Raw genomic sequence first — 21,897 nt, forward strand, 5'->3', positions numbered from 1 at the left:
CTCATATGAGTTACCTCTTTTTCACATACAGCATAAAAAGGGCATAATTATATAATAAACATTCATCATGAGTTGAATAAGCTAAAAAAATATTAACAATGTCTCTTAATGTACAAAAGTCCCTGGCAAACTGAGAGGTAAAAAGATGATTTTAAGGTGCTGAATTAAAGACATTTTAAAATGCTATATATTTTAAATATGCAAAGAATTATACAATGCATGATTTTTTTATCCTATATTTAATGCTACAGGAATGTGGAAGAGAGAACATAATCAGGAAACTAAACGAGAACAGAGAACAGAGATTAGCAGTCAGAAATAATGACAAATTGCCTCACGCCCTTAAACATAAACACACACACGCACACACACACACACACAGAAAGCAGAAAGACACTGGAGCATACTGGTCAGAAAACAGAAACAAAAACTCTCTACTCAAAATGAGAATGTGGTAAGTTTAAACCTTTTAAAAAAATGATAAGGCATATTTATGAGTTTTGTATGTTGATATGAACATAGTCAGCCAGCCATTCTTTAGAAGCCAATCTCATTCCCAAGAGGACTACCTGTAAGGAATCTCAGTCAATTTATCCCCAATGTGTGTCTCCCTATAGGAATAACAGACCTAGGAGAATTCAAAAGTAATTTAAAATCCTTTTATTCCTCCTCAAGTTTCTAAACTATGGTTTATAGCAATTATTCCAAAATTAAGAATTACACAAACCTTGATGAGGCGAATATCCTTTGTTAATATTGTCTAAAGAAGAACCAAGAGATAAAGGATGGCTTACACAGAGGACAGGAGGAAAAAGGAGAACACTGGCAGGAATGTGCTGCCATGTTAGTGAGGTTTGAAATGTATAAGTGTTATGGATTGAACTGTTCTCCAAAAAAACATGTTGAAGTTCTAACCCTTAGCACCTCACAATGGGACCTTATTTGGAAACAGGGCCTTTACAGAGCTAATCGAGTTTAAAAGGGGTCTTCAGTGTAGGCTCTAATCCAATGTGACTGGTGACCTAACAAAAAGAGGAAACTTGGACACAAAGACAGATGCAACACACTGGGAGAAAGCCATGTGAAGATGAAGACAGAGATTGGGGTGACTCATCTACAAGCCAGAAGCCCAAGATTGATACTGTACCATCAGAAGCTAGGAGAGAGGCATGGAACAGATTTTCCCTCACAATCCCTCAAAAGGAACCCATCCTGTCTACACACTAATCTCAGACTTCTAGTCTCCAGAACTGTGAGACAATAAATTTTTGTCCTTTAAGCCACCCAGCTTGTGGTTCTTTGGTATGGCAGCCCTATCAAACTAATGCAATGAGGTTGACCATAAAATCTGAACTTGACACCTGTAAATCAATACATATATGTAAAATGCTCACAAACTGAAAACCACAGGGATCTCTACAAATGCCAGGCAGCTTTATTGCAAAATGAGAGCTGCTCTTAGGGAGGACGCCAATGATAACGTTTAAAGATGGCCGCAGGGATGCAGACATTTACGGGAGAGTGGTGAGGAGTACCGAAACAGGGATCCCAACATTTACCTGGCTCTTTAAATTATGTAACACGTTAAGGACACACCAGACAAACTCAGCAGCTCTCAAGTCCTGCTATATGACATGTAGCTGTTATTCTTCAGCCTGACCTTGATACGTTAATGCAGGCAAACCCAGGCAGCCTGTCAACTCTTAAAGCAGGTGAGTAGGCAATGATGGCTTTCATCTCCATCTGAAGGAAATTATTATACTACATGTGATCAGCAGGCTTGAAACTGCTTAAGAAATGCTAACAATATAAATGCAGACCTGCTGGAGTGAAAACCATCAACTGTCCAGAACCATCCTCTTCAAACATTAAACTTTTAAAGTCTTTTTTTTTAGGTAGGCATAATAAATGGAAACTTTTTCAACTATCTCCAAGATTTTGACACAAGTCTTCAAGTTAAACATTTAATGGAGTTATTAACTTATATTTGGAGATCAGATGAGCACATCTTTTATGGCCAGGCACTTCCAATTGCTTGGTTTGTTTCCTTATAAAGAAATAGTGTGTTTGCTTCTGTTTGAGTCACAATTAAAACAAGTCAGAGCATATGTGAGAACCATCTGGAATACTCAACAACAACCAAATTTTTCCAAGGTCTTATACTATGGAATCTGTAATGGTAGAATAGTTAGAAAAAAAATGGCTTCAAGGCACCAGATAGACATGCTAAAACAAGCTTTGCCACTAACCACTTGTGTGGACATGGGCAAGTGGCCAAACCTCTCTAAGCACTAAGACTGCTGACTGGTCAAACAGAGATGACAATGATAGAATTGATAGAACCTATCTTAAATGGCAGTGTGAGGAGTAAATGAGACAAAGGATGTACTGTACTTTATACAAACTAAGTGCTCAATAAAGGGTAGTTATCATCATGTTACTTACATTAAATGTACATATAATTTTTATACAGTAGAGCAGAGGTCCCCAACCTATGGTGAGTTATATAATTATTTCATTATATATTACAATGTAATAATAACAGCAATAAAGTACACAATAAATATAATGTGCTTGAATCATCCCAAAACCTACCCTACTCCCCGTCCATGGAAAAATTGTCTTCCATGAAAACAATCTCTGGTGCCAAAACGGTTGGGGACCACTGCAGTAGAGTACCACTATTTTTCTTCAGGAAAGAATATAAAAACATGGGACACAACCCCTGTCAGAAATTAGCTCAACCATTTAGACCATTACCCTGACGTTCCAAAACTCTCAACCAACATGGTTAAGTCATTAACAACCCTTTGGGTTTGTTTTTGTTTGTTTTTTTTTTTCTTTGTTCCCCATCATGCTGATTTTTCATTCAAACAAACAAACAAACAAAAAAAAGACCGCTTTTTTTTTTTTTTTAGCAATTTTTTACAGCTCTCTAATGAATAGTATTTTTTTTTTTTTTTTTTTTTTTAAGACAGAGTCTTACTCTGTTGCACAGGCTAGAGTGGTGTGGCATCAGCCTCACTCACAGCAACCTCAAATTCCTAGACTCAAGCAATCCTCCTGCCTCAGCATCCTGAGTAGCTGGAACTATAGGCGTGCATCACCATGCCTGGCTAATTTTTTCTATTTTTAGTAAAGACAGGGTCTCACTCTTGCTCAGGCTGGTCTTGAACTCCTGACCTCAAGTGATCCTCCCACCTCAGCCTCCCAGAGTAATAGGATTACAGGCATGAGCCACCATGCCCAGCCAATAGTACTATTAATATACTAAAATTAATACTACTTTTTTGTTTTGAGACAGGATCACTAATTTTTTTTTATTTTTTGTAGAAATGAGGTCTTGCTTTGTTGCTCAGGCTGGTCTCAAACTCCTGGGCTCAAGTGATTCTCCAGCCTCAGCCCTCCAGAGTACTAGGATTGCAGGCATGAGCCACCTCCCCCAGCCAATACTACTACTTTTGACTTAACAGCATTTCTGCATTTCCTTACTTACATAACTCCCTTTAAAAAGAATATTTCTTCAACTTCTTAACTTAAAAACTGTGAACAAAGGTATAAGACTACACACCAGAAAAGCCGAAGATTATCTAAATCAGCACATGGTAAAAATTTCCAATTACATATTTGGGATGATCCTTCAGAGAACTTTCTCTTCTATATCTTTTATTTAATTACTTAGGTCAGAATGTCCATCCTCTACAATGATTTAAAAAACAGATAACAATAAGGATATTTAGAACATTATTTTTCGACACCATTTGGTAAAGTTACTAAGGTAAACAAAATGAGGTTGTGTCTTCTGTGGCTATTTCAGAAATAGCATTAAGTTATCTACAAGCTACACACCACTAAAGAAAGTACCTCTCTGTCCTTCATCAATAAGGAAGAGGGAAGAGGTCAATCAGAGGCATATGGGGACAAGCTTTTTAGGAATCCAAATCTGTGCTCTGACCTCAGGATAACAAAGAAGTGAAAGAGACAAAGGAGGAAAGAGTGATTTCTCTGTGTGGAAATACATGCAGCTTGATGTCAAAGCAGACAGGTAGGAAAAAAGACAAGGAAAAATTTGCAATTTTTTTTTAACTAAGTGACTTCTGAAAGCTAGAGTAAAAACTCAATTTAAAAAGATGTCAAGAATGGCCAATACATTTGGCTTTGTCAAATCAATACTTTTATTCTTAACACTAAACCTCAATGAGAAATTAATCACATCATTCAACTGGAAATGAATTTTCATTTGAGGGTTCCAATTACGCTGAGAGAAACAGAAAATGAAGTTGGGCCGAGGAGTTAAACAGAAAAGATAAATTGAACAAGTCTGCAAAACTGTCTATCAGCAGGGAAAACCAATTCTGCTGACTTTTATACTTGTAAAAACAAATGAAAAGAAAACTCCTGGTAGGGAGGAGTAGAATGAATGTATTGTATACTAAATGACAAGTATTCAAATATACTGCTATTTAGGATTAAGAGAGCAGATACATTTTACATGTGAAATAGTTAAAAAATAATAAACTTACTTGCTTTTCCCTTTGTATACTGTAGCATAAGATCCTTCCCCTAGCTTTTCCAGTTTTTCGTATGAGTCAGCTTTTCCAAATTTGGGACTTGTTGGCTAAAAGTGGAGCAGAAGGTAAACAAAACAGATTGTATCAAATTAATTAACAATAAATACCCTGATTTTGCTGAGAATGTATAGACTCTCCGTAACTTTTTAAATAACTTTTTTCTGACATAAGAATATGTATTTTTAAAAACAACATAATACGTAGGGTATAAACCTCAGAAAAATATAAATAAATACAATGTAGAATTAAATTTACCCATAATCTAACCAGGGAACTACTGTTAGTATTTTGGTATCTCTTTCTTCCAGTGCTATGTATGTGCTGATAATTGCTTTTTTACATAAATGAGATTACACAATACACCCTATTTTGTAACCTGCTTTTTTTTTGCTCAACATATTATGAACGTTTTCCACATTATTACATAATCTTCTAAATTAGGAGCTAGTGAACTGTGGCCCACGAGTCAAGTCCAGCCCACCACCTGTTTCTGTAAATCCCATGCATTTAGAATGGTTTTTACTTTTTTTAATGGTTGAGGGGAAAAAAATCAAAAGAAGAATAAAACTTCATATGTGAAAATAATATAAACTCAAATTTTAGTGTTCATAAAGTTTTGTTGGAACACAGTCATGCTCATTCATTTGCATATTGTCTTATGGCTTTGGGGCTATAACAGAGCTATAATTGCAATAGAGATCATATGGCCAACAAAGCTGAAAATATTTACTATCTGACTTCTGTTTTAAATCATGACTATATAATATTCAGTCATATAAAGATACTCCGCCAATACCTTTTAGTGATACTGCAAACAAATAATCAAAGATGTATTATTCAGATATCAATAATTAATACAAACAAAACAAAACTCTCTCATGTATGTAAAAAACAATCCTTAAGGTTTAGCTGCCACAAAATAACTCTTCCCTAAGACAGGTTACAGCCCATCTTGACTAAAAAAGTGCTAAGAGTGAGTGATCTCATCACTCTTGCTGTGCTCAACTCCCACCCCAACTTTAACCATGGAGCAAGACAAGGGGAGTGTTGTTCTTCATGGCGGAGAAGCACTCACTTCTTATATCAGTAAGAAATTATCTACCATTGTAATGTCACTCTAGAAGGGTAATATCAAAGCATACTAGAAATAATTACATAAGTAATTAAAAACATCTTACTAAAGGGATTATCTTATCTCAGTTATAAGTGCATATATAATTCATAAAACATTGCTAATGATTATAGTACTTCATAAATAACCAACTTTAGAAGTTTAGTGAAAGAACTTGTATTCTTGAGCTTGAGTTTGAACACTATTTTTGAGTATACTCTTATACCACTTATCAAAAAACATACAAATATGGGCAATGATTCTGACACCCACTGTTTACTAGGATTCTGTGTGGCAGGTTGACCACGTTTCTTACCTCTGCCCCACCCAAACAACCACATAATGACTGAAAAGGTATTTTTCAAAAATAGTAAATCAGAACCAGAAATGGAAAACAAAAATGAGTGCTAATATATAATCAAAATGTTGAGGAATTCTGAAAGATAGAAAGTAATCATGTTCAAAACTTCAGAGAAAAGCCCAAACATGTAAGACTATTAAGTAAAAGAAGCAAGAACCTCTAGGTAAAGGACTAATCAACACAAATGAGACGGGTGTCCTCCCAAGAGAGCTGCAGGGGAACCTGCACAGAGGACACAGTTGAGAATGATACCCAGAGAAAGAGCAATGTCTCCTCAACCCCCAAGCTGTAATCCCTTTCACACAATCACTGGAGATAAAGACAATTTACATCAAATACAATAAGCTGACGGTGATTCTCAAACACAAAGATAAGTATTCAGCCAAAAATCACCAATAATTTCAGGAAAATCAACAACCTGAAATAGAAGCATAAAATTCAATGGGTAGATAAACTAAAACCCTGGAAAGAAAGTTGACAGTACAAAAGTAAGAATAACTTTGAATATAAATAACCAGTAATCTCAAAGAGCTTTGAAAAAATAACATCTCCTTTAAAAAGAAACAACCAGAGATCTCAGAGATTAAATATTTAATCAGTGAAATGAAAGATGAATCATTTAACAGACAGTGAATAGAAGAAGGGACATAGTTGAAAAGTAATAAGCTTAATGCTGGAACAGAATTCTTCCAGAAAACTTTGCAAAGAGGTTGCATCTAAATAGAATTATTCAACAAGCATAACATTTTCACAGACAACAATGGCTGCAAAAAGATAATTAAGAAATATTTTCAAAATTAAAAGGAAAAATTATTTTGCATCACCAATACTAAAGATATTTCCTCAAGTGTGATATGGAAACACTGCAATTTTACTATCCACAGAAAAAAACCTAAATATAAAATTCTGTATTACCTCAATATAAGATACAGTTCAAGTGATCGGGAAGTGCAGGAAGGCAAGAAACAGTATGAAAGGAGAAACAAAAGCATGTTGCAGTTTCATGAATTAATCAAGACAGACCGCAGATACAAACTGAAACTCCAAATGCGTAAGTTTTAGCATGTTTCTTAACTTTTAATAGGCAATTACTAGATTGATATAAATAAGGTGTACAGATCCCAAAGAAATTGTGGAGAAGGGAATGGAAGAAAAAATGCAATGAAGAAGGGAGAAAAGGGTAGGGCATGGGAGGTTAGAAGAGGAGGGCTACTCAGTAAGAAAGCATACTAAGTAAAATTTCTTAAGAATGAAATCCCAACATATCAATGATTAGAACAAACATAAATGAATCAACTTCTATTAATAGAAAAGCTCTCAGACTGAAAAAAAGAAAATCTAGCAACATGCTATTAAGAAGACACAAAACTAAAAGAAAAAAGTAAATATGAAAGTAAGAGTTGGGTAAAATATAGTCCAAAAAGTATTTTTTAAAAGAATGAATTATAGTAATATTGATGGTAGATAAGATAGAATTTACAAAACAATAAATAGATTAAATTATTATCTCCCTTAAAAACGAATGTTAAAATCCACCAAGAAATCTAATAACCATAAACTAGTAAAAGCCAAATAACACAGTTTTGAAATATATGAAATAATTATTGGTAGCAATACAATAAGAAACCATCAAATCCATGGTGATAATGAAAGATGAACAAACTATACATTGTTGAGACATCAACACAACAAGCAGATAATTAATATGTAAGATATATATGGGGCTTGAATATTAGAATGAACATCTTAATCTAACACATATATTCATATATTTATATTCTTTTCAAGCACACATTTAACATTCACAAAAAATGACAATAGATTTGGTCACAAAGAATATCTTAACATTGAAAACTGCAGGAACCTTTCAAACTACTTTTTTTAACATAATGCAATAAAATTAGAATTTAAGACTATAGTTAATAAAATTGTACTGTATTTAGGATTCCTGCTAAATGAGTAGATTTTAACTGCTTCTACCACAACAACAAAAAAATGGGAAACTATGTGAGATGATGGGTATGTTATTTTGCTTCACTATAGTGATGATTTTACTATTTATATGTATCCCATCACATCATGGATTTCAAAAATGTGAAATGCTGCCAAATCTGAAAGCTTCAACAATAGACTAGACCAAGCATAAGACAGAATCTGAGAAGACAGGCCTCTTGAAGACAGGTCTTTTGAATGAATCCAGTCAGAAAAAAATAAAGAAGAAAAATAAAAACGAATGAACAAAGCCTTCAAGAAGTATGGAACTACATAAAGTGACCAAACTTATAAATCATGGATATCCCCATGGAGAAGAAAAAGCAGAAAGTCTAGAGAAAACCTATTTATGGAAATAATTGATGAAAACATCCCTAGTCTATCAAGAGATTTAGACATTCAGATACAAGAGGCCCAGTGATCATTAGAAAAATACATTGCAAGATGGGCTTCACCATGATATATAGTCAACAGACTACCTAAAGTCAATGTGAAGGACAAAAATCCTAAAATTAGCAAGAGAATAGCATCTAGTAACCTATAAAGAAAACCCCATCAGATTAACGGTGACTTTGCCATTTAAACCTTACAAGCCAGAAGAGATTGGAATCTTACTTTCAAGGTGCTTACAGAAATAAACTGCCTACAACAAATTTTATATCCTGCCAGAATAAGCTTCATAAATGAAGGAGAAATAAAGTCTTTTCCAGACAAGCAAATGCTGAGGGAATCTGTCACCATGAGACTGGCCCTACACAAAATACTCAAAGGAGTTCTATACTTGGAAATGAAAGGTCAATATTAGCCACCATAAAAACACACAAAAGTATAAAACTCACAGGTCTTATAAAATAATTACACAAGGGGGTAAGAGGAAGAATCAAAATGCAACACAACAGAACTCCACCCAACCACAAAGACAGGGGGAAAAAAAGACGCAAAAAATCTACAAAGCAACTGGATAATAATTAACATAGTAACAGGAACAAAACCTCACATATCAATATTAACCTTGCATGTAAATGGATTAAATGCTCCACTTAAAAGATATAGGTTGGCAGAATGGATAAAAAACTTGAACCAACCATATACTGCTCACAAGAAATTCACATTAATGATAAAGACACTTGTAGACTGATGTAAAAGAATAAAAAAAAGATATTCCACACATATGGAAACCAAAAGTAAGCAGGAATAACTATACTTAAAACAGATAAAACAGACTTTAAATCAAAAACAGTAAAAAAAAAAAATTAAAAAAAAAAGACAAAGTCATTATGTAATGATACAGTGATCAATTCAACAAGAGGATATAACAATCCTAAATATATATGCACCTAACACCGGAACACCCAGTTTTATAAAACAAGTATAACTAGATCTGAACAAAGAGCTAGATAGCAAGACAATAATAGTTGGAGACTACGATACTCCACTCACAGCACCAGACAGATCTTCAAGACAGAAAGTAAAAAAAAAAAGGAAACACTGGAGTTAAGCTGGAGATTAGACCAAATGTCCCTAAAAGGAATTTACAGGATGTGCCGCGCACAACTACAGAATACACATTCTTCTCAACAGCATATGGAGCATTCTAAGATAGACCATATGTTAGGGCACAAAACAAGTCTCAATAAATTTTTAAAAATCAAAATCATATCAAGTATCTTCTCAGACCACAGCAGAATAAAACTGGCAATCAATATCAAGATGAATTTTCGAAACTATTCAAATACATGGAAATTAAACAATGTGGTTTTGAATGATCTTTGGGTCAACGACAAAATTAAGACAGAAATTACAATTGAAAATATAAAAACAAGTCTACAGCCATACCATCCTGAATGCACCTGATCTCATCTGAAAATGTAAAAACAACATACCAAAACCTCTAGAATACAGCAAAAACAGTGCTAAGAGGGAATTTATAGTGTTAAATGCCTACCTCAAAAAAAATACAGATTACAAATTAACAACATCACACCTCAAGGAAGTAGAAAATCAAGAACAAACCAAATCCAAAGCTACCAGAAGAAAATAATAACAAAGATCAGAGCAGAACTAAATGAAATTGAGACCAAAAAATAATTCCAAAGGCTCAACAAAATGAAAAAGTTGACTCTTTGAAAAGATAAACAAAATTGATAGCTAGACAAACCAAGAAAAGACAGAGGAGCCAAATAATCATAATCAGAAAATAAAAAGGAGACATTACAACTGACACAACAGAAATACAAAAGATCATCAGAGACTATGAACAATTATATGCTCATAATATAGAAAACCTAGAGGAAATGGATAAATTCCTAGAAACACACAACCTGCCAAGACTGAATCAGAAAGAAACAGAAAGCCTGAACAGACAAATAGAAGTGAGATTGAATCAATAATATAAAAAAGAAAAACTCCCAGCAAAAAAAAAAAAGCCCAGGACCAATGGATTCACAATCAAATTCTACTACACATACAAGAAAAAACTGGTACCAATCCTCCTAAAACTGTTCCAAAAAATCAAGGAGAAGGGAATCCTCCCTAACTCACTCTACAAAGCCAATATCACCCTGATACCAAAGTCAGACAAGGACACAACAAAAAAAAAAAAAGAAAGAAAGAAAGAAAGAAAATTACAGACCAATATTCCTGATGAACATAGACACAAAAATCTACAATAAAATATTAGCAAACCAAATCCAAAAGCACATCAAAATGATAATACACCCTGATCCAGTGAGGTTCTTCCGTGGGATGTAAGGATGGTTCAACATACACAAATCAATAAATGTGATTCATCACGTAAACAGAATTAAGGACAAAAGCAAATGGTCATCTCAATAAATGTAGAAAAAGCATATGATAAAATCCAGCATCCCTTCATAACAAGAACCCTTCATATAATAGGCATAGAAGGAACATACCTCAAAATAATAAAGGCCATGTTTGACAAACCTACAGCCAACATCACACTGAACAGGGAAAGTTGAAAGCAATCCCTCTAAGATCTGGAACAAGACAAGGATACCCACTGTCACCACTGCTATTCAACTTAGTACTGGACGTCCAAGCAAGAGCAATCAGGCAAGAGAAAGAAATAAAAGGCATCCAAATGGGAAAAGAGGAAGTCAAATTATCTCTGCTTACCAAGAATATGATCTTATACCTAGAAAACCCTAAACACTCCTCCAAAAAAACTTAGATTTGATAAATAAATTCAGTAAAGTTTCAGGATAAAAAAATCAACATATAAAACAGTAGCATCTCTATACATCAATAATGATTAAACTAAGAATCAAATCAGTAAGTCAATCCCATTTTCAATAGCCACACACACAAAAATAAAATACCTAGGAGTATATTTAACCAAAGATGTGAAAGAGCTCTACAAAGAATCTATAAATACTAATAAAAGAAATTGTAAATGACACAAATGGAAAAACATCCCAGGCTCATGAATCAAAAGAATTAATATTATTAAAATAACCATACTGCCCAAAGCAATCTACAGATTCAGTGCAGTACCCATCAAAATCCCAATGTCATTTTTCATAGAAGTAGAAAAAATAATCCTAAAATTCATATTGAACCAAAAAAGAGCCTGAACAGCCAAAGCAATACTAAGCAAAGAGAATAACGCTGGAGGTATCATGTTACCTGACCTCAAATTATACTATTAATACAAGGATATAGTAACCAAAACAGCATGGTACTAGTATAAAAAGAGACACGTAGATCAATGGAACAGAATAGAGAATCCAGAAATAAAGCCACATATCTACAGCCAATTGATCTTTGACAAAGTCAATAAGAACATACATTGAGGGAAGGATATCCTTTTCAACAAATGGTGCCAGGAAAACTGAATAGTCATATGCAGAAGAATGAAACTGGACCCCTATCCCTCACCACATAAGACAATCAACTCAAAATAAACTAAAAGTGTAAATGTAAGATTTGAAAGTATAAAAATACTATAAGAAAACCTATGGAAAACCTTTCTGGACATTGGTCTAAGCAATGATTTCATACCTAAGACCTGAAAAGCACAAGCAGTAAAAACAAAAATAGATAAATGCGGCTTAATTAAACTAAAAAGCTTCTACCTGGAAAAAGAAATAATCAACAGAGTGAACAGACAACCTGCAGAATGGGAGAACATATTTACAAACTATGCATCTGACAGGGCACTAAGAACCAGAATTTGCAGGGAACTCAAACAATTCAACAACCACAAAAAATGAAATAGCCCCATTAAAAGTGGGCAAAGGACATGAATAGACATCTCTCAAAGGAGGACATACCAACGGCCAACAAGCATATGAAAAAATGCTCAACATCACTAATCAACCGAAAAATGCAAATAAAAACCGCAATGAGATATCGTGTTACACCAGTCAGAATGAGTGTTATTAAGAAGACACACACACACACACACACACACACACACACTCACACGCACACTCTGGAATACTATTCAGCCATAAAATCAAATCATGTCTTTTGCAGCAACATGGATGGAACTGGAAGCTATTACCTTAGGTGAAATAACTCAGAAACAGTTAATTACCACATGTTCTCACTTACAAGTAGGAGCTAAATATGTGAATGCACAGACATAGAGAGTGGAATAGACACTCGATGCTCCAAAGGATGGGAGGGTGGGAAGGAAGTGAGGGGTGAGAAATCACTTAAGGGGTACAATGTACATTATTTCAGTGATGGCTACACTAAAAGCTCAGACTTCATCACTACGCAATACCAAGTAACAGAACTGCACATGTGCCCCTTAAGTTTAAAAGAATTAAAAAAAAAAAGAACAGAATTTGTGTGATTTTGCAGAATGTAAAATCAGTTCTTCCAAGATGTACAGAACATCTGGTAACCTGAAGCTGTGTATACTGCGGAACTTCTGTTACTCATCATTAACACTAATAAAAAGAGAGGCAAGTGAGTTAATTTCTGAGATTCCCAAGTATTAATTGAGCATATCTCTAGAAAGCAATTTAATACCTTCAAAGGAAGAATGACTGTGGCAAGTGTAGAGAGAACTGCCAGAAAATTTAGAAAGTGCTGCAAGAAAGCTTCCAAAGTTAAGTGATCTGTTACAAAGTTGGACACCATAGTAACCCATTTCCTGACCAAAGTATCCAATGTGGGGTCAATTCCTCCCCAAGCCCGGAGATTACATATTGCTAATTTTGTAAGGAAATACAGAAGAAAAGTAGAAGTCTTGCCTTCGCAAAATCAGAGCTCCTAAAGCTGTATGACACTTTCGGCATCATCTAATATAAATGTATAAATATGAAAACTTCCCAGAAAGACTGATTTGCCCAAGATCATACACTGAGTTTTAATTAAATACATTTTTCCTCACACCAAAAGCCATCTATTCTGTTCTGATCTAGCACTCAGTATGAGAAAAAAACAAAACAGTAGCACAAGTTTTATAATTAACAATGTTTTAAGGAAACATTCTAACCAAATAACAAGTGTCTATTTTAGACATACGTATTAGTTTGCTAGAGATGCCATAACAAAATCCTACAGAGTGGGTGGCTTCAACAACAAAGATTTATTTTCTCACACTTCTGGAAGCTAGAAGTCCAAGATCAAGGTTTCGTTTCTCCTGAGGCATCTCTGCTTGGCTTGCTGTTGGCCACCTTGCCGCTGTCCTCACATGGCCTTTCCTCTGGTCGAGTGTATCCCTGGTGTCTCTTCTCTTCTTATAAGAATACCAGTAATACTGGATTAGGGCCCTACCCCCACAGCTTCATTCCAACTTAGTCTCCTCTTTAAAGACTTTATCTTTAAAGATCTTCTATGGTTACATTCTGAGGAACTGGGAGTTGGGACTTTAACATAGAAATTTTAGAGGAACACAATTCAGCCCATAACTCTCTCTATATATATGAAAGAAAAAAAATTTCAAAAATTAACATAGAAGGTAAGGGGGGAGGAGAAGAAGAAAGGGGAGGTTATGAGATGTTTTTCTAGGAATTTAACTAGTTTCCATTTAAGTTAAAGCATGGATTAAAATGATGAGCTCTTTAAGTGTTACGTTCATTTAGGACCACCTATTTTTTTCTTCAGAAAATTTGTAAGAAACAAACCATGTGTTGAGTTGAATAAAGTAAAATTTAATGGAAAATTACATTCAAAGTCACCTGACTAGTCCTGTGTGGGTTATGTTCTCATGCATTTTTCATCACCGGGAAACAGCTTGTGAATGTCACACTTTACCATCACCCTCCTGAGCCTAAGTTTTAAATAGAAATTTTAAAACCTATATTAAACTTCGGTATAAAATGATCTTCAATGGGGAAAATATTGTGTTCACAGTTCCACTCTAAATTATTTAAAATCAGAATGAGAGGTCTGTGTGTTTGCTTATGTGCTCCTTTAAGAATGAATCCAATAAAAGTTAAAAGAAAAAAAGCAGCAGCAGAAAATCACCTCTTTATTCTTATTAGTTGATAAACTGTTAATGCCTACTTAGAGTAAGACACCACAAACTTGGCATGAGATTAGGAAGCCAATATTTTCTCTTCCTGGAAAGGCATAAATAATTTTTCTAAAGATAATGTATTTCACTCTTCATAAACTGCTTCGTATTAAAGAGTCCATGTAATTGTTTTAAGACAGACCATACTAAACTTACTACTTGAGAAACTGAATTGAGGAAATTAGAAAAACAAGGAAAGTTTTTTTTTTACAAAAACAATCTCCATTTATTTACAAGAAAAATCATGTACAAGAAGATGGCTAATAGTATACAGTAGTCTATCTAATTAAATGTATTTGGATGCATTAACTATGATGGCTAAAGTATATTCTTTTAACACTGAAATGCAGAAAATTAATATTTTGCCACATTTGGTAGAAAACAATCAATGTTATTTGCCCTATAAAGCTGATATGTAGACATTGTAGAAATACACTATATTTCACAGATCAATCATGCTGGCTCCACAGGAAGAATCAAACATGTAATTCCTCTGCAAAAATTGTCCTAGTCTACTAAAGAACAAGTCTATGGAATAGTCTGAGCTTTCAGAGTCGGAGTCTTATAAAGTCAGTCTCCTATTTTAAGTATGCAGAAATAGTCTGATCTGTAATTACTATGCATATAAATAAGGAATCCAAATGCCATGTCTTTAAAGAAGCCAGTAATAAAATCCTTCCTATCAAATGAGCAAAAACTAAGAATAATTCAGAAGGAGAGATCCTATTTTGTTTAAAGTTCAGGCCTTTCGTTTGTCTTTTTTTTCCTTTCAACTTTATTAAATCATCACGTTTAAAGAAAGATGCTGGATCAAACTAAGATGTATTCAACCTTAAACTTTATCTTTGGCTCTTTGATGTCAGGTGTGTGGATGGATGAGAAACAGCTTAATGGGACAACTATTCTCTGCTTATCACTTCCCTACTTAGAGTGCAGGCTTGAGACATCACTTTAGAGACTTAGAAATACAGAGGGCTAATCTGCAATTGCTAACAGAGACTAACTGCATGGAGATGTGGAATTTAATGAGATAAAGTTAATACATTTTTTTAAAATAGAATAAAGGTACAGAGAAGTGTCAATTGTCTGGACCAGTGGAGGGGAACATTGGCATGGATAATGAAAAGTGCAGATAATGTTCCAGCTGAACAGTGTTTGCCACCCTGCCATGAAGAGAGTGTTCCTAACCCTGGCCTACTTCATTGTTTGCATAGTAATAGTAACAATATCAATTGATTGCTGTGTGCCCAGCTTTGACCTTATCACTGTAAATATATTCCCTAGATTAATCCCTATAATACCATCATGAGGTTGGTTCCATTACTATCCCTATTTGAACATGAAGAAATTAAAGACTGGAGAACTAAAGTAACTCATCTAAAATCCTATAGCTACTGGCAGAACTAGAATTCAAACCAAGTTGATCATAAATGAGAACCTATTTTCTTTACCTCTACTATATTGGTGGAATATTCCCATGGACTCCTAAGTCCCACCTAAATGGAGGAAATTTTAATCACGATTCAGTCTGCCTTCTACTAAAACCCCACTCCTAGAGGAAGGGATGGGTTTTTGAACTGCATTTTTATAAAATGCATAAGTATACCTCAATGTTCATTATAATGATACCATGATATCTTGTAAGAATGCCTATAGTTTCACACCAACTTCATTGAAAATTGATTTTTACCCTCACACATAACCCCTTGCTTAAGATTGTTGAAAACCCTCTGAATTACAGGAAAATAATAATTAAGAATCCCAGCTCTACTACATTGTACTGTAATTATGAGAGTGGGTGTGAGGGTGAAGGAGGAAGGATTCAGTCAGAATTACATGACCCTGTTAAACAAGGATTTAAAGTCAAACCTGCCTGGGCTAATTTTTCTTTTGCCTTTGATCTCCAGAACTGGCTTTATCACCCACATTGATAGGGCTAGTACAGCCACAGTATGGTCATCCATAGTTGATAGGTAACTTGGTTACAAACCAGATCTAGGTGATGGACAGGAGGATGGACCCAAACACCACATATGGAAACAACCTGACAAAGGGGCTTGGTTCTATCTGGGAATTTTCTACTCCCCACAATGAAGCAAGAAGATGAGACCACCACTCCCCCCGCCCCCCGCCCCCGCCCAAGAATGAAGATCTGAGAACTGAAGTTGAACTCTCATTTGCAAGCTTATACCCTCCTCCTCGCACTGCAGATTAGGCCTGTCAATCATGAGATGTAAATTTTTATGATGATGGAAAAAAGTAAATATGGAGCCATTTGTGGAATGTATAGAGAACCTTAAGCTAAACATGAATTTCTGAAAACATGTTCTCTTTAAGCTCAGCTTATGACAGCTCAATTCAATGAAATCCCTTCTAAATTGGGCCAGCAAGACAGGCAGTCGCCTATTACATTCCCAGTAGTTGTAGCCATTGAAGAGCATGGCTAGGTTAGGGGAGGTGGTGGGAAAAGGGGAGGGAAGGTTCCTGTTGTGTCAGTGACAGTATTAAACACTGCCAGGGACTAGTCCTGGGAAAAGCAGACATCCAAAAAATGTCTAAAACAAATAAACAAAATCTGTCGCACACCCCCTTGAAATATACCAGTTTAAATAAAATCGCATTCTTTACTTTCTGCCTGAATTTTAAAGTGCCCTATCTGGGAAAATCAGGAAGTATATAGACTAGCATGATGGCCACTGAGGTCAGGGTACTCTTCCTTCCTTGATTTCAGTCCTGGCCAGTATGCGATCAGCATATAGATACATATAGTTGGCAAGACGTGGTATTTTAAAATGGTTTCTACCACTGTGTTTCCAAGAAAAATACTTTGGTGGTTAAAACAGTGGCTGCAATGCCACACTTCTACAACTTTCTCCTTCCCTCTCAACTCTACTTGTAGAGCCTATTCAAGATAACTAATACGTAAAATAAAGTTATGACATTAATCCTGGTGACTCTTAGGGAAAAGGACTCCTCCTTTGTGTTTATCAGCCGTTGTTACATCCTCTACACACGTCTGTAAGAATAGTGCTTTCCCATGATTCCCATGGGTCTGAAACGATCAAACCCACACACTGTTGCAGGGGATGTAAAATGGTGTTACACAAGAAGTGTAACTATCTCCATTTTCTGCCCAATTGGGAATCCAGTGGAAATTAGTCTTTCCACAAAAAAAAAAGTGTAATAAAATACCCCCTTCCTATCACAACACGGGAGAGAACAAAAAGACAGCAGGCAGAAAGAAAAAAAAAAAAAAAAACCCAGAATATTGTAGCACTCTGCTAAAAGAGAAAAAGAAACCTTTTCCAGCTTAATAAGGAAAAAGCACAGACATTTTTCCAGGACACACTGAAGGGAAGCAAAAACTCCTACAATAAAAAGAAAGCAAAACAGTTCCCATACAAAGTAATATAAGTGTCCTAATATGAAAAAAAAAAAAAAAAAAAAAGTCATCCCAGGGTGAACCAGGAAAGGGTAAGCCCAACATGAAACTCAGAAAAGAGGATCTAAAGAAAGTTAACAATAAAATAAAAGAGGGACAGGAAGGTTTCAGGTCAACTTGATGGCTTGAACACATGTATTCATCTCTCCCTCTCACCAATCCATACTAAAATGATAATAAAGCTACATCCCATGACAGCAAACAGAATGAGTAAGGAGAACACTGCAGACACTCAAAAATTAGAGACTGAGGTTCAAAGTGGGGCTAAAAATGAAATGATTAGTTAGGGTGGGTTTAAGGAGGAAGTCTTTTCCCCTAGACTCAGCTTATGACGGCTCAATTAAATCCCTTCTAAATTGGGCCAGCAAGACAGGTAGTCACCTGTTATAGTCCCAATAGTAATAGCTACTGAAGAGCACCACTAGGTTGGGAGAGGTGGTAGAAAAAGGGGAGGGAAGCCAGGTATGTAGCCCTCCCCAGTTCCAGCAGAGGTTTATTCTCTGAAGAGGTAGAATCAGAGAATTCAACTAGAACTGGGACACTAGACGTGGATATCAGGGTGAAGAGTCATCAGGGTGAATGAAAACAGATAATAAAAAGTCTGTACAGAGAACTCAAAGACCCTCAGTTTCTTCTTGATCATCTCAGAATAACGAGAGCTTAGTTTGTGTCCTAAAAAATAGACTGGTAAATCCATGTTGAGAGAATTACCCAGCCAAAAGAAAAAAAAATCAAGATGCAGTGACATTTGACAGCACTCTTACGAAATAACTAGGTCTTCACCAGTAGTCTCTATGCTGAAGCCCACCAGTTGACAAGCCATCCAGGCACAGAGAGCTTCTAATCAACTTTTTAGTACATTAACTCATATTATGAATTGCAAGCCAATAGTTCTCTCCAACAAGCATGACATAAACCCACCAAAAATCTCAACAGGCAAGGCAGATACCAAAACAAATAAATAAAAACAAAAACCAAGGAAACTCAGAGATAATTTAGAGAGTACATAAAAGAAAAAAAAAATTTCCCAAAGCTACATTTAGTCAGTATCCTCAGAAACATATGAAGTGATATATTATTCATTAAAAAAGAACAGGATGATTTTTTAAAAAAATATTCAAAGAATAAGAAAGAGCTTGTGGAAATAAATGTTAGCATAATTAAAAATGTAATTGAAGGGGTAGAAATTAAAGTCTAAAATACACCCAGAAATCAGAAAAAAAGGTTTTAAATAATAGGGGAAAGATAAGGAAATTAGAAGATCAATATAATAGCACCAACGTCCATCTAACAAAATTTCTTTTAAAGAGAAGATTAAAAGGAAAAATTAAATAATAAAAGAATATTTGCTGAAACTGAAAGAAATTAATTTCAAAATTGAAAAGAGTCACTGAATATCAAGAAAAAGGTCTGCACCAGGGATAGAAAGTCCTAGAAGGTTACACAAAGAAAAATACATAAAGAATGAATTAGGAATCAGAATAGTCTAAGGATTTTGATAACAATACAGGAAACTAGAAAACAACAAAACAAAGCCTTCAAAATTCTAAGAAAAAATTCTTTTCTAAACCAGAATCATATGCCCAGCCAGATTATTAATCAAATAATCAATTATGAATAAAACTATAGTCATATGTGCAAACTCCCCATCACCCTTTCTCAAGGAGCTACTGGAGAATATGCTTCTACAAAACAATGAAATAAGCCAAGGACAAGAAAGACATGTGACCCAGAGAATAAGTAACAAAAAAAGAAGGTAAATAAAATTCTCAGGAAGATACTGAACAGAAGCATTATGACTATAAACTTGAAGATGAACCAACCCAGATTAATTTAGGACTATGGAGAACTTCAAGGGCAAACTTGGGCGGAGAAAAACTGATAGATTACCTGATTCTTATTTGTTTTAGAGAATTTTATAGTTTTGTCACATATTAATAGATCTAGGCTTCAATTTGTGATTAAAACTATATCAATTATAGTAACCATGAACAAATGAAGAGGAAGCAATTTCAACTAGGAAAATCATAAAGTTGTGCAAGGAAGGAAATTTCATCATAGTACACTATGTGGCTTCACTATCAACACTATTTACATTATCATAAGATTATAAATATTGTATATTAATTGAAGCCAAAAGGTAGAAAAAAATGTATTTGGGAATAGATAGACAACACAGAAAATTCTCTCTTGATATGTTTCTTTGTAGCCGGTAAATCACTAGTTATATCTAAAGTCTGTGTCCCTCCAACACTTCTTTCTAGACATTCTCTTTCCTTTGGCCCTGTGGAATCTGCCCTGCACAGAATTCTATGCCAGCATTTTCTGTTCAGCACAGGGCTTTATTCTCAAAAGGTACTTCAGTTTGTCATTTTGGAGCAATCACAGGAGGAAGACTAGCCAACTACTCCCCAGCAAACTGGAATAATACAAGTGAACAAATCTTGACATTTATTCCAATATGAACTTTTTTGCGAATTTGCATATTTCGAAACTATCCTTGCTGTCCACACTGTAAAGTTCAAATAACCTCCCCAAGGGTTTGCAATAAAAGGATTTTTAATTATAAACTCCTCTAATGAGAAACAATTAAAAAACATGATTTTTCCAAAAATAGGTTGAATCATTTCATTCGTTTGCTAGCTGCTTATGAATAATGAGTCCATATATAGCTTTCTCTTTCTCTCTCTCTTCTAAAACATTAAACCACCCTGGGAGAGAACGCATAACAACACACTGATAAAGCCACTTGCTGTCTTCCAGCACAGCGTGCGACTATTATAAGAGGGATACTCCTTCTGTTCACCCAGTGATAAACAAGAAGCCTGTACTTACCGAGCTGGGGCTGGAGTGCCGCCTGACTTTAGGTGACTCTTTGCCAGCAGAGGAGGTCTTAAAGTTAATGCAAGCATTGTTCTCAGAATGCACTCTCTTTACTTGATTAGCTGGTTTCTCAAATGGGTCAAAAGTGCTCTGTGTCCTCTGAACTCTGACTTTTTTATCCTCAGGAATTGTGTCCAGGGGTTTGATCACTGAGTCCATTCCCTGGCAGTTCCGTGTAGACATCTTTGTGACACATATCTGAAAAAAAAAAAAAAAAGAAAGAAATTAAATTCAAAACTCGACACTGAAACTTTAATGTCACTAAACATGCTGATTTATTACTCTAGAAAGTGTGCCGATTTCAATTTCAGGAAATACCCAGAAAGCCCACATTCTAAGAGCTACATCAGCTTAAATCGCAGTATAAAAAAATTCCTCATAATCATTCTGTTTATACTTGCTTAGAGCTTATACTAAAACGTCTATCCCTAAAACAGGAGACTTCAGGCCTAGACTGCCAGTACACAAGTTCTTGACCTGCAAGTGGACTATTTCTCATTAAGAGGTTGGATGACTTGCCTTAATTTAAAAAGAACAAAACAAAAAACAGTTGGGCTGAATCAGGTGGGCACTTTACCTGATGGGTCATCGTGGAAGCAGCTAACACAGCGAGAGGAAAAAGGGCATTATGTTGTTTAAAAGTTTTATGCCTGAATATACATGTTTAAAATCTGTCCCCATCTTGATTTCATTTCCAAATTGGAATGGAGCTAAAGGTTAAAGGCACTGAAGAACTGAGGACAATAGTGGTGTTTTTTTTAATTCCAAAGCTAATGGATAAAAAGGAATAATACTGCAAAAGAAAAACACTCATTTCAAAATTTTGTTTAAATCACTCCACTAGACCTCTACTTCCTGCCCTTCCCCTCCCTTCTTCACTCATTCTCTCCCTGCACGGCCTGCCCCACTCTCATTTTATTTTTAGTCTCTGACTTTTGCTCCTTGTTTTCTACTTTGTATTCTAACCTTTTCTTTCATTCTCCCTATACTCTGGAGACTCTGTTGTCCTTATTTAATAACTTCATGGCCTCCAGCTTGTCT

The 21,897-nt window shown here is 35.1% G+C and overlaps 1 protein-coding gene across 1 annotated transcript in view; it reads right to left on the minus strand.

Annotated features, from left to right (window-relative positions):
- CDK14 (cyclin dependent kinase 14) overlaps nucleotides 1–21,897 on the minus strand; it is a 521,120-nt gene that overhangs the window by 377,770 nt on the left and 121,453 nt on the right. Inside the window, exons 3-4 of the mRNA XM_069461904.1 lie at nucleotides 20,809–21,054; nucleotides 4,524–4,618 (exon numbers count right to left, since the gene is read on the minus strand). Coding sequence (XP_069318005.1) covers nucleotides 4,524–4,618; nucleotides 20,809–21,054 — 341 coding nt within the window. The remainder of the gene's footprint in view (nucleotides 1–4,523; nucleotides 4,619–20,808; nucleotides 21,055–21,897) is intronic.

Source organism: Eulemur rufifrons, chromosome 29 (genome assembly GCF_041146395.1).
Source record: "Eulemur rufifrons isolate Redbay chromosome 29, OSU_ERuf_1, whole genome shotgun sequence".
Classification (NCBI taxonomy): Eukaryota; Metazoa; Chordata; class Mammalia; order Primates; family Lemuridae; genus Eulemur; species Eulemur rufifrons.